The following is a 12,592-nucleotide window of genomic DNA, read 5'->3' as shown; positions in this document are numbered from 1 at the left end:
AATGTCTTATATATGCCATAGTCATAGAATTGGATGCATTTATTGGGAAAAATGGTTTCCTTGAACATTGTAGTCAACCTTATGCATTTAAATGAACCTTGACCTCTTGTACACTCATCTCTGCAGTCAATGGCAAGTTAAAGTTTTTGACTGCTGGTTGACTTCAGTGCCTGCTGTGGCCTGATGCCCCTTACTGCCTATGTGCCTTGTCACATCCCACACACCTTGATGGGCACATGTGTTCTCTTGGCTGCAGATAGAGCACTAGTATACTAATTTGTTTTTTACCTGACATCATTGAAAGACAAATGCAATGATTTATGCATCCATGGCCAGGATATTTATAACAAGCAAACACATTTACAAAAAAGAATGCCCATAACATCATTGAATATTAAGGTCTGCCTAATATTCGTTCGAATTATAGGCTATATATATTTTAAATAGGCCTAATCTAATTTATTATAGCCTATTAACGAATTTCGGAGTCAAAGCTATAGTGAAAAGGCAGGCTGTAGCCTTAAAGGCACCCAGTGCAACTTTATGTAAACATTCAATGAAAAATAAACATTCAATTTCTAGTCTTTTTTACACGTAGTAAGTTTCAATAACTCCATACCATTACATATTGACATTCAAGGAGCAAAGAATAAAGACAAACAGTATATACATGAAATGATTATGAAGGCTATGAATATGGATGTCCCTTGAATACCGTTTTGTGTAACGGTGAACATTCCATTATCTCTGTTACTCACAGTAAATCTTTACAGTAGCAGTAACATGAATAAGATATGACATGATAATATGATATTAACAGACTCACTACTAAACACACAGATGACAACAGAACACTCACAATCTTATTGACGCACAGCAAATTAATGATAGTGAATGTCTTGGATTGATTCCTCCAAACTCCGTAGTGCTCCTCTCTCCAGCTCTGCTCCCACAAAATGGCCAGAGAAGGGTTGGCCTTAGAGAGGGGCTGAGAGGCATGTTAGGACATGCCTCAGGGGAGACTTGAAACTGTCTCCTAATGTATGGGGGCTGCCTAGAAACTGTCTCTGGGGTGGCCAAAGGGACAGTGACATTCCTCTGTTGACGACCCTCACAGAACCTAGGGATGGTCTGATTGGTCTGACCTTGTTATCACCCCAGGTCCTGTGAGGGCCCAAACAGCAGGGTGCCTCAGCTAGATGCAGCTATATATGTCTATGGATGCAGCTGGGGGAGCAGCCTTTTGTACAAATAAACAAAAAACACAGTAGGATATTTTCAACTTATATATTTATTTTTGTTTTGTTAAGAAACTTACTCAATTTATCATGGGCTCCTCTGGAACAGGTAGGGTTACTGATTTCCCCTCATTTGTTTTACTAGTTGATGGCCTAATCTAAGATAAAAGAGAGCTGCTACCCTGAACTGCTTGCTACAGTTCCCTGCGCTTCTGCTTTTGGAGTCTCTCTTTTCTTGGCATTATGCTGCAAATGTTGTAAAGGAGATAAATCAATGTTGCGCATAATAATCAAGAGTGACTTACATAATCTCTATAAAGCTGACAACACAGGACACACACATTTAACTGTTTTATTTTTGACAGAGTTGAAGCATAAGCAGCATTACACTAATAATATACAACAGTATACCTCACCAGACTGTCATGTACGTAGCTCAACTTAAGACCTACCTCTCATTTCAATAATAACTATTTAAAATTAAACAAAATCAGTGGACTTGTCTAATTTGTAGAACAGTAAAACTGCCTTTTAATTCTCTGCCTGTCTGCCTGCCTGTCTGTCTGTATCCTTCTCCCTCTCTATCTTCATTTAACATGACAAATGTCAGTAAACAGCAGGACAAGGCTTTAAAATCACGGATTTCGTGAGTTTTTTTGTTTGTTTATTTTTTAAGGAAACGTTGGAGCAGTTGCAACGTAATATTTTCAGCGGTGCTAATGTTGTGGTTAATTTATCACCAAACAACGTCGGGGGATTGTACAAACACCGTCATTACCTGTTTGTCTGAGGCTGCGGGTCAGAAAGAAGTAGGCCTAGGTTGCAGCCGTTTGGCCTGGCACTCAGCACTGCATGAGCACTAAGTGGAGGAGAAGGAGGAGGGAGGGGCGTGGCGGGGGCTTTTGACCGCCGTGGAGCATGTCAGGGCGAAATTCTTTCAAGAACTCAAATAAGTGCCCCGTCAGTAGAAAAACGCATTTGGGGGAAATTGATGACAAAGAGAGTAATTTTTATTCTAAAATATAAATATTGACAAATGAAGAAAAAAGTGGGCTCCAGCCATAGGCGGAGATCCCGGGGGGGACAGGGGGGACGTGTCCCCCTCTACTATAAAGTTGTCCCCCCCTCAACAATCATTGTAAATACAAATAAATAATTTTGAATAATATAGTAATATGAAACAAAGGCCTGACAACACAAGCGGTGATAATTATAAGCATAAAACAATGTGTTTTTTAAGTGTTGAAAAATCATGATCCCCTATTCCAAAGTGTTTTGGTTCACATGCTATTTCCAACGGGCAGGACTACTGTCAGCTCCCTGTTTCAGTCAATCAGCAGTAGCCTACACCATGAGTCGTCAGCAGCCAGCCCCCGGACCAATTCTGGCCCGCCAGCGCTTTTTTGGAAAAAAGGAAGTTTCTTTTGTGGATGATGTAGCAATCTGTGTTTGTAAGATAAAGGGAGTTTCTTTTGTGGTTGATGCAGCAATGTATTTAGTCCAGTTAAGTGCCAATCTTTTTTCCAGTAAAGTGCGCAATACAGGGCTCTCAAGCGTGACAGTCACTCATTTCGGTCTTTAATCACGCACTCCCGTCACACATCGTATTTCTCACGCTGAAAAAAAACTATAGGCTATTTAATGTGCCGCAGCGCGCAAACATGACCTGGCCGCTCTGCCCTCACCAAGGAGGAATCAAGCACGTCTCCCCGAATCCCCTGGAGTTCTGACGTGAGGTGCCACTTATCAGCCAATCCAAAAAATGAAATGGGCTACACAATAGCCAATCAGAATAAAAGTATATTTTATATCTGTTGTATCTGGGTAAGATTAAATCCAGCAACCAATGAAAATAAAGCATCCTGGCATTGCGCGCGACTGATCTTCTGAAAGTTTCGTTCAACTGAGGAGACCACCTGAGCAGCTCTGAGGATCAGTCTTCTACAAGGAGTAAGTCGTCTCCTGTTTTAATGTTACGACAAATTCACAATGATTTGATACAAGCAATGACAACTAGACTGCAGTTAGAGAATTTTCCCCAGATAATTAGCTTTCGTTTTTAAAGAGTGTTTGTAGCCAACAGAGTTTAAGGCTACAGCCTGCCTTTTCACTATAGCTTTGACTCCGAAATTCGTTAATAGGCTATAATAAATTAGATTAGGCCTATTTAAAATATATATAGCCTATAATTCGAACGAATATTAGGCAGACCTTAATATTCAATGATGTTATGGGCATTCTTTTTTGTAAATGTGTTTGCTTGTTATAAATATCCTGGCCATGGATGCATAAATCATTGCATTTGTCTTTCAATGATGTCAGGTAAAAAACAAATTAGTATACTAGTGCTCTATCTGCAGTCAAGAGAACACCTGTGCCCATCAAGGTGTGCGGGATGTGACAAGGCACATAGGCAGTAAGGGGCATCAGGCCAAACAGCAGGCACTGAAGTCAACCAGCAGTCAAAAACTTTAACTTGCCATTGCAGAGATGAGTGTACAAGAGGTCAAGGTTCATTTAAATGCATAAGGTTGACTAGCCTACAATGTTCAAGAAAACCATTTTTCCCAATTAATGCATCCAATTCTATGACTATGGCATATATAAGACATTCATCCATGACATGGACAAAATACTGCTCAGTAATGTACTTTTATTGTTACTGGGGGGGTACGTGAAACATTCCCCGGATTCAGCGGTGAAGATCTGAAGAGAAAAAAAATCATCATCTTTGAAGCTTAGCTGTGTTAGCTACCTGTCTAGTCCTGCAAGGTAGCAAACGCAGTTCGAAGAAAGCATACAGAGAGACAGGGCAATGTATTGTCCCCCCTACAAAGAAATGGGATCTCCGCCTCTGGCTCCAGCAGAAGGGGCACTTTTCTCCTCTAGAGCAAAAGAGCAGGTGCTTGAGCACCACTTGGGGTCTATCTGTGTGCACGTGCCTGGTGCCACCTCTCTTGTCCCGTCGGTCTTGTCCCATGACATCTATTTAGCATATCACCTCCTTTGAGTTAGATGCAGTCTGACGCCACAATATCAGCGTTCTTCACACTCTTGTTTTGAGAGGCAGAGTCAAGGGAGTGCCCGAGTGCAACACATTCTCCGTTTAGCCTGGAACCGCAACAAAGGATTTCACACAGGTAAGAACTTATTCGATTTACAAGTAAGACCGGAAAATAATGTTCATGTTTTTTGTAATCGTTACCTGGCCGACCACCTGGTTCATTTTGAAGAACAATGTTTAAACATTTGGTAAGCTGGAGATCAAATTACTGTATCAGAATGAACAAAATTGTCTGAGCATTTTAAGGGACTTTTCCCGTCTGTTCCTGAATTAAATATAGATTTACAATAAACCCACACGAAACACATCCTCTCCGTTTGGATCTGTAAAACTTCAACAGAGTAATGTTTGTATGGTTAAGAGTTGTTGAATATCTGTACTGTTGAATAATGTAGGCTATATATATAATGCATGCCTTCGACGTGCTACATAATGTCCTAGAAAAACTGGTTAAACAGGTGTAACAAGCAGAAGTCATATAGGCCTACAGCAACTGCTGTAAACATGAGCCTTACATCTACCTAATTCCTTTGTTTTTGATAAATGTTTCTTTACTAATGTAGTCTTTATGACCAAGTAGACATGAAATAGAGAACATTATTTCTCATACCCTATAAAAATAATCTTTAATCAAAAGTATTGGATTTACCCCCAAGAAAATTCTGTGTTCATCCATATGATTAGATCTACTGTGAGACTTCTCAGCTGAGAGAATCATTACATCGCTATTTCTTGACTGATGTTGATGTTGGTTTGGTATCTTTCCAGTCTAAGCCCCTAGACTCTGTGTGTTATGTCTACTTAGCGTAACTAAAACATGTTATCGTTCTAGGAGGAAAGAATCTGGGTGTGGAAATAATGGCTATTATCATCTTGCTTTTACCACTGGTCCTTCCACTTATTGATGCCCAAACATTGCAATGGGGCCCTTGTCCAACACCAATGGTTCAACCCAACTTTGACCTCAACAGGGTACATTTGATCATGTGGCCTCAGAAATAGCATTGGTTGCATGCTTTTATTATTGAATATTTGTTAAATATTATGTATAAAGTTACCTAACTGAATTTCTTCTCTTTTTTACTTTCTATCAGTACATTGGGAAATGGTATGAAATTGAAAAACTCCCTGCAAGTTTTGAGAGAGGAAAATGTATTGAAGCTAACTATGCTGTGAGGCCTGACCATACCATCCAAGTGCTCAATGTGCAGAACTAGTAGGTCACCTTCCTATTGTCACATACACTTGTCAGTGAGAGTACCCTGTTCATGTGTGGTTACAATTCATTATGTTGCTAATTTGCAGTGAAGGAAATGTGAGCACAGCAGAGGGAACTGCTGTCATACAGGACAACAGGGAGGCGGCAAAGCTTGGAGTCAGCTTTACCTACTGTGAGTAACCTTTCACATGGAACATTTGTATTGAACAGATGTCCCTGATGAACACCCACTTTTTTTGTGGAAGTCATTGTTTGGTCCTAGGCTGATACAGAAACCACATTAACATTAACTGAAATCTCCAAGTTACCCAGGGCTTAATTCTACTTATGAGTAGAAAAATGCCTACTTGAAATAAGCAAACACGCTTAATGAAATTAAAGATATTGTACAAGAGTCCGTTTAAAAGAAACTTTATTTCCCCTCTTTCTCTTTTCCTTTTTGTCACAGTTACTCCCTACAGCCCATACTGGATCCTGTCCACTGACTATACTAGTGTCGCTGTGATCTACTCCTGCACTGACATCATGAGGGTCTTCCACATAGACTATGCCTGGATCCTTGGCCGCTCCCGCATCCTGCCAGCTGAGACTGTGTTCCATGCCAAGGAACTTTTCTTTCGTGGCAAAATTGATATCAGTGGCATGAAAGCAACAGAGCAGCGTGGTTGTGATAGCTTAATCTGAGTTGCTTTTCTAGAATGTTGTTATATGACTTATACCTTGTATAACCTCCCAGTTGCAGGACATTACTTGTAGCCTATTTACGTAATGAAGAGGTTTATTTTTGGCTTACATCAATGATCAAACGTCATATTAAGTACATATGAGATTGGGAAACTTCTTTATTATAGGTTTTTAAAATGTGTTTAAAATGTGTTTACTAAATGTATTTAACCAATATTGAAATTAAAGTGTCTTTCTGAAAGTAACACCTGCAAATATTGTGTGTTTTTACTGTCCCCTGTTGTTGGGTAGGTGCTAATGGCATCTGGAGAGTACAGTGCCACTATGGGCCTTGTAGCAGTACCCATATCTTTCCCTGTTGCCACATTTACGATTTACATAGACATTTACATATTATCGGGTAGGTAGGCATGGCGGATTGAGGAGAGATCTTAGCCAAAGTACAGAAAAAATGCACATCAAGTGCACTTTAGTTTACTAGAACAAATGGAGACACTTTTGCAAAAAGTGTTTGTACCCAAGAACCCAAGAAAGCAAATGTGGAAAAAGTGTGGATAGTGGGACAGGAGACTAGTAATGTCTATTTAATATTATATTCACCTACAATTAAAACTGATTATTAGCAATTTTCATGTTACTCCAAAGAACACTCATGATAAAGTTGAACATTCTCACCTGTTACTTTTAGTTTACTGAGTTATTTGTTTTCTCAGGAAATGGTGACAGAAATAACAAAAATGCGCAAAGGTTGAAGTCAACTAAAAATAAAAAAAGAATTAATTGATTTCAGTGTTTTTATCCAGTTGGGTTAGGGTTAGTCAGAAGATAATTTGAATATCACGAATAATCACAGGCTATGTGAAAAGCGTTTCGAATTATGAGGGGAGGGGATAAGGAGAGGACAGATTTTCCTCAGGTACAGTGCCACCCAGGCACGTGCACAGACATTTTGGGGGGCAAGTGCTCAGACCAAAAAAAAGGGCACCCATCGCCAAAATGATTCATGAAATTAAAACTAATAAATAATATAAAATAGGGGATGTTGAATGGAATAGATCCCCAAAAGAACTGTATGCTGATTGAATAATGAGTGACAATCGCCACAGGTTGTCCAGTAAGAACAATACAGAATGTCAATGTCCAATGAGGTTTATTGCACACGTGTGTGTGCAATAATCGCCACAGGTTGTCCAGTAAGAACAATACAGAATGTCAATGTCCAATGAGGTTTATTGCACACGTGTGTGTGCAATAAACCTCATTGGACATTGACATTCTGTATTGTTCTTACTGGACAACCTGTGGCGATTGTCACTCATTATTCAATCAGCATACAGTTCTTTTGGGGATCTATTCCATTCAACATCCCATATTTTATATTATTTATTAGTTTTAATTTCATGAATCATTTTGGCGATGGGTGCCCTTTTTTTTGGTCTGAGCACTGGGTGGCACTGTACCTGAGGAAAATCTGTCCTCTCCTTATCCCCTCCCCTCATAATTCGAAACGCTTTTCACATAGCCTGTGATTATTCGTGATATTCAAATTATCTTCTGACTAACCCTAACCCAACTGGATAAAAACACTGAAATCAATGAATTCTTTTTTTATTTTTAGTTGACTTCAACCTTTGCGCATTTTTGTTATTTCTGTCACCATTTCCTGAGAAAACAAATAACTCAGTAAACTAAAAGTAACAGGTGAGAATGTTCAACTTTATCATGAGTGTTCTTTGGAGTAACATGAAAATTGCTAATAATCAGTTTTAATTGTAGGTGAATATAATATTAAATAGACATTACTAGTCTCCTGTCCCACTATCCACACTTTTTCCACATTTGCTTTCTTGGGTTCTTGGGTACAAATACTTTTTGCAAAAGTGTCTCCATTTGTTCTAGTAAACTAAAGTGCACTTGATGTGCATTTTTTCTGTACTTTGGCTAAGATCTCTTCTCAATCCGCCATGCCTACCTACCCGATAATATGTAAATGTCTATGTAAATCGTAAATGTGGCAACAGGGGAAAATATGGGTTCTGCTACAAGGCCCATAGTGGCACTGTACTCTCCAGATGCCATTAGCACCTACCCAACAACAGGGGACAGTAAAAACACACAATATTTGCAGGTGTTACTTTCAGAAAGACACTTTAATTTCAATATTGGTTAAATACATTTAGTAAACACATTTTAAAAACCTATAATAAAGAAGTTTCCCAATCTCATATGTACTTAATATGACGTTTGATCATTGATGTAAGCCAAAAATAAACCTCTTCATTACGTAAATAGGCTACAAGTAATGTCCTGCAACTGGGAGGTTATACAAGGTATAAGTCATATAACAACATTCTAGAAAAGCAACTCAGATTAAGCTATCACAACCACGCTGCTCTGTTGCTTTCATGCCACTGATATCAATTTTGCCACGAAAGAAAAGTTCCTTGGCATGGAACACAGTCTCAGCTGGCAGGATGCGGGAGCGGCCAAGGATCCAGGCATAGTCTATGTGGAAGACCCTCATGATGTCAGTGCAGGAGTAGATCACAGCGACACTAGTATAGTCAGTGGACAGGATCCAGTATGGGCTGTAGGGAGTAACTGTGACAAAAAGGAAAAGAGAAAGAGGGGAAATAAAGTTTCTTTTAAACGGACTCTTGTACAATATCTTTAATTTCATTAAGCGTGTTTGCTTATTTCAAGTAGGCATTTTTCTACTCATAAGTAGAATTAAGCCCTGGGTAACTTGGAGATTTCAGTTAATGTTAATGTGGTTTCTGTATCAGCCTAGGACCAAACAATGACTTCCACAAAAAAAGTGGGTGTTCATCAGGGACATCTGTTCAATACAATTGTTCCATGTGAAAGGTTACTCACAGTAGGAAAAGCTGACTCCAAGCTTTGCCGCCTCCCTGTTGTCCTGTATGACAGCAGTTCCCTCTGCTGTCCTCACCTTTCCTTTACTGCAAATTAGCAACATAATGAATTGTAACCACACATGAACAGGGTACTCTCACTGACAAGTGTATGTGACAATAGGAAGGTGACCTACTAGGTCTGCACATTGAGCACTTGGATGGTATGGTCAGGCCTCACAGCATAGTTAGCTTCAATACATGTTCCTCTCTCAAACCTTGCAGGGAGTTTTTCAATTTCATACCATTTCCCAATGTACTGATAGAAAGTAAAAAAAGAGAAGAAATTCAGTTAGGTTATACTTTATACATTATATTTACCGAATATTCAATAATAAAAGCATGCAACCAATGCTATTTCTGAGGCCAGATGATAAATTTACCCTGTTGAGGTCAAAGTTGGGTTGAACCATTGGTGTTGGACAAGGGCCCCAGTGCAATGTTTGGGCATCAATAAGTGGAAGGACCAGTGGTAAAAGCAAGATGATAATAGCCATTATTTCCACACCCAGATTCTTTCCTCCTAGAACGATAACATGTTTTAGTTACACTAAGTAGACATAACACACAGAGTCTAGGGGCTTAGACTGGAAAGATACCAAACCAACATCAACATCAGTCAAGAAATAGCGATGTAACGATTTTTCACAGCTGAAAAGTCTTACAGTAGATTTAATCATGGATGAACACAGATATTTTGGGGGGGGGGGTAAATCCAATATTTTTGATTAAAGATTATTTTTATAGGGTATGAGAAATAATGTTCTCTATTTCATGTCGACTTGGTCATAAAGACTACATTAGTAAAGAAACAAATAAGAAACAAAGGAATTAGGTAGATGTAAGGCCCATGTTTACAGCAGTTGCTATAGGCCTATATGACTTCTGCTTGTTACACCTGTTAAACCAGTTAGGGTTTATTGTAAACCTTATATTTAATTTAGGAACAGACGGGAAAAGTCCCTTAAAATGCTCAGACAATTTAGCTCCTTCTGATACAGTCATATGATCTCAAGCATATCGAATGCTTAAACATTATTCTCTTCAAAATAAACCAGTCGGCCAGGTAACGATTACAAAAAACATGAACATTATTTTCCGGCCCTACTTGTTAATCGAATAAGTTCTTACCTGCGTGAAATCCTTTGTTGCGGTTCCAGGCTTAACGGAGAATGTGTTGCACTCGGGCACTCCCTTGACTCTGCCTCTCAAAACAAGAGTGTGAAGAACGCTGATATTGTGGCGTCAGACTGCATCTAACTCGAAGCAGGTGATATGCTAAATAGATGTCATGGGACAAGACCGACGGGACAAGAGAGGTGGCACTGTACCCGAGGACTACTTATCCTCGTTTGTGAATCATGCCTGCATGAGAACACGTTCTCTACTTGATCAAGAAGTTTTGTGTTTTAAGGTCTTTATTTACATAAAATGAATTATTACTTAGAAGGCTATTCATATTTTGAATGTAGGCCATGTGAATATGGAAAGCTGAACATTTCCTTTAAGACTTTTTTATTTTGTCCCATGTTCTAACACAAATGTTGTCAATACAATTATTTTGTCTTCCTCATGGACTGAATCTGACCTGAACATGATCCTTATTCTCATGAATCCTCCTTCTCCTCAGCCTGACTGTTGTCTTTGTTGGCTTGGTTTGAATAATAGCCATGCTATTTCTCCTGCTGTTTGTTTCTGACTACATGTCATTATTGCAAGAAGACAGACAGTCAAATATTTTCCCACATATGTAACCTGCCACTGCTATGGAGACAAATAGAACTGATGCTTTCATTGGTTTTCCTTTCAGTGAGTCAATTGCCATGGGACAGGGACAGAAATAAACAAACAGTAAAACTATATTTTTTGCTAAAATATTTTTATTAGGGTGAGTTGACATATAACTCCAATGCATTGCTTTATTGCATTGGCCCTAAAGCATAGCATCACAGCCGTTTTGGTCAGACAAAGTCATCTTACTAATGCTGACACCATAAGACTCAAGATCACCACGCAGCTGATAGAATACGTTGGTAGGCAACGATCGGGAGCGCGCAAGGATCCAGGCGAAGTCCACATTGAAGAGGCCGTAGTAGTCTGTGCAGGAGTACACCACTGAGTAGGAGGCATAGTCTGTGGAGATGACCCAGTAGGGAGCATCTACACCTACAATATAGGAAAGGTGGAGATGGTGAGGTGCATTGCAAAGGATTATATAAAAAGGAAAGAAAGATCATATGCTGAATTTGCTCTGTCAGTAATTAGCCTTACAGTTAGCTAAAGGAAACCTCTCAAAATTATATCATGAAAAACAATATCCAACATAATTAATTCATTCATTCAACATTTATTTTTTTCACTGGTGATAGAACACTTCAAACATGGACAAACATGGTAGCTCTTTGTTGGAGAAAACTATTCATCAGGGATTTACTTGATGTTCACCAGAAACTCCTGTTAAGGAGTGGATTATTCACATTCATGATTCAAATGTATTGTTTACCATCAAAGAAGGAGACTGCCAAGATGGCTGGTTGGTCCGGGTTTTTCACTATGGCCTGCCCTTCGGTGGAGTCAACCTTCCCATCTTGCCTGAAAACAAGAGACAGGATATTCCTTAAAACAGTAGGTTAAGTAAAACAGGAAGTTCCTTCAAACAGTGGTGCGGAATTAAACTGCAAGGCAACAAAGAACTCACAGTAGCTCAGAATTCACAACCTTGATGACTCCCTCCTGCAGTATAGAATAATTGGCTTGGGGGCACTTCCCTTTCTCAAAAGCGGCAGGGAGCTTTGCAATTTCATACCACCTACCAAGATACTGTTCAAAGTGAATATGGGAAAAAGTCATTATTTGAAAACAGGAAACCATGAGTATGGTTGAATAAAATTCATTATGAATGATCGATTTAAATGACTGTAAAAGTAATGATTTTTACACTTAGGCACAACAAATTCCCAACATTGGCTTCCTTGGCAGTTTAATTTATGATATTCAAGTTTTTCTCACTTTGCCAGCATCAAAATCTTGCTGGACTGGTGGCGTAGGGCAGCTCCCAAAATGGAACGTTTGTCCATTTACCGCCACAGTCAGAGCAGCAAGCATTAAAAAAACTTTCATTTTGCCTGGTTCCTTTTCTGTATAAAAAAAAAAGAGAACAAGAAAAACCATTAAAGAGCCAGTGTATATTCTAAAGGCTACAAGAAACAGAAGAATTCAGAAACAGATGAATTCCCTTACCAGTCAGGATGTGCAATGATGTGTGCTGATCAAGGGTGGCTTTTTATACACCACTGTTTCAAAGGACCTAGCATTTAACCAATGAGTACTCTCTAAGGCCAGAACAGATTTCATAATAAATGTTTACACAAGGACATGCTTTGAATGTGTTTTGTAACTGGAGGTCAATGTCACCACACTGGTATTTTTTGATTTGCTTTGATTGTGCTTCGAAAAGAAAAGGAAGAAAGGT

The 12,592-nt window shown here is 39.1% G+C and overlaps 2 protein-coding genes across 2 annotated transcripts; one reads left to right on the top strand and one right to left on the bottom strand.

Moving 5' to 3' along the window:
* Window positions 1-5,160: 5,160 nt before the first annotated feature.
* LOC308378578 (apolipoprotein D-like) lies at window positions 5,161-6,205 on the top strand (the record flags this gene model as incomplete). Its single annotated transcript, XM_080855517.1, has 4 exons — window positions 5,161-5,274; window positions 5,397-5,518; window positions 5,608-5,693; window positions 5,970-6,205. The coding sequence occupies 4 exons, from the start codon at window positions 5,161-5,163 to the stop codon at window positions 6,203-6,205; spliced, it is 558 nt and encodes a 185-aa protein (XP_080711643.1).
* A 2,365-nt stretch (window positions 6,206-8,570) lies between these two features.
* On the bottom strand, window positions 8,571-12,240 carry LOC308378577 (uncharacterized protein; the record flags this gene model as incomplete). The annotated part of the gene is made up of 9 exons (XM_080855516.1): window positions 8,571-8,806; window positions 9,083-9,168; window positions 9,258-9,379; window positions 9,504-9,635; window positions 10,252-10,321; window positions 11,061-11,286; window positions 11,624-11,712; window positions 11,819-11,940; window positions 12,130-12,240. The coding sequence occupies 9 exons, from the start codon at window positions 12,238-12,240 to the stop codon at window positions 8,571-8,573; spliced, it is 1,194 nt and encodes a 397-aa protein (XP_080711642.1).
* Window positions 12,241-12,592: the final 352 nt, after the last annotated feature.

The sequence above is a fragment of the Sprattus sprattus genome, assembly GCF_963457725.1.
Source record: "Sprattus sprattus genome assembly, chromosome: 17".
Lineage (NCBI taxonomy): Eukaryota > Metazoa > Chordata > Actinopteri > Clupeiformes > Clupeidae > Sprattus > Sprattus sprattus.
This window is presented reverse-complemented; position numbering and strand designations above follow the sequence as displayed.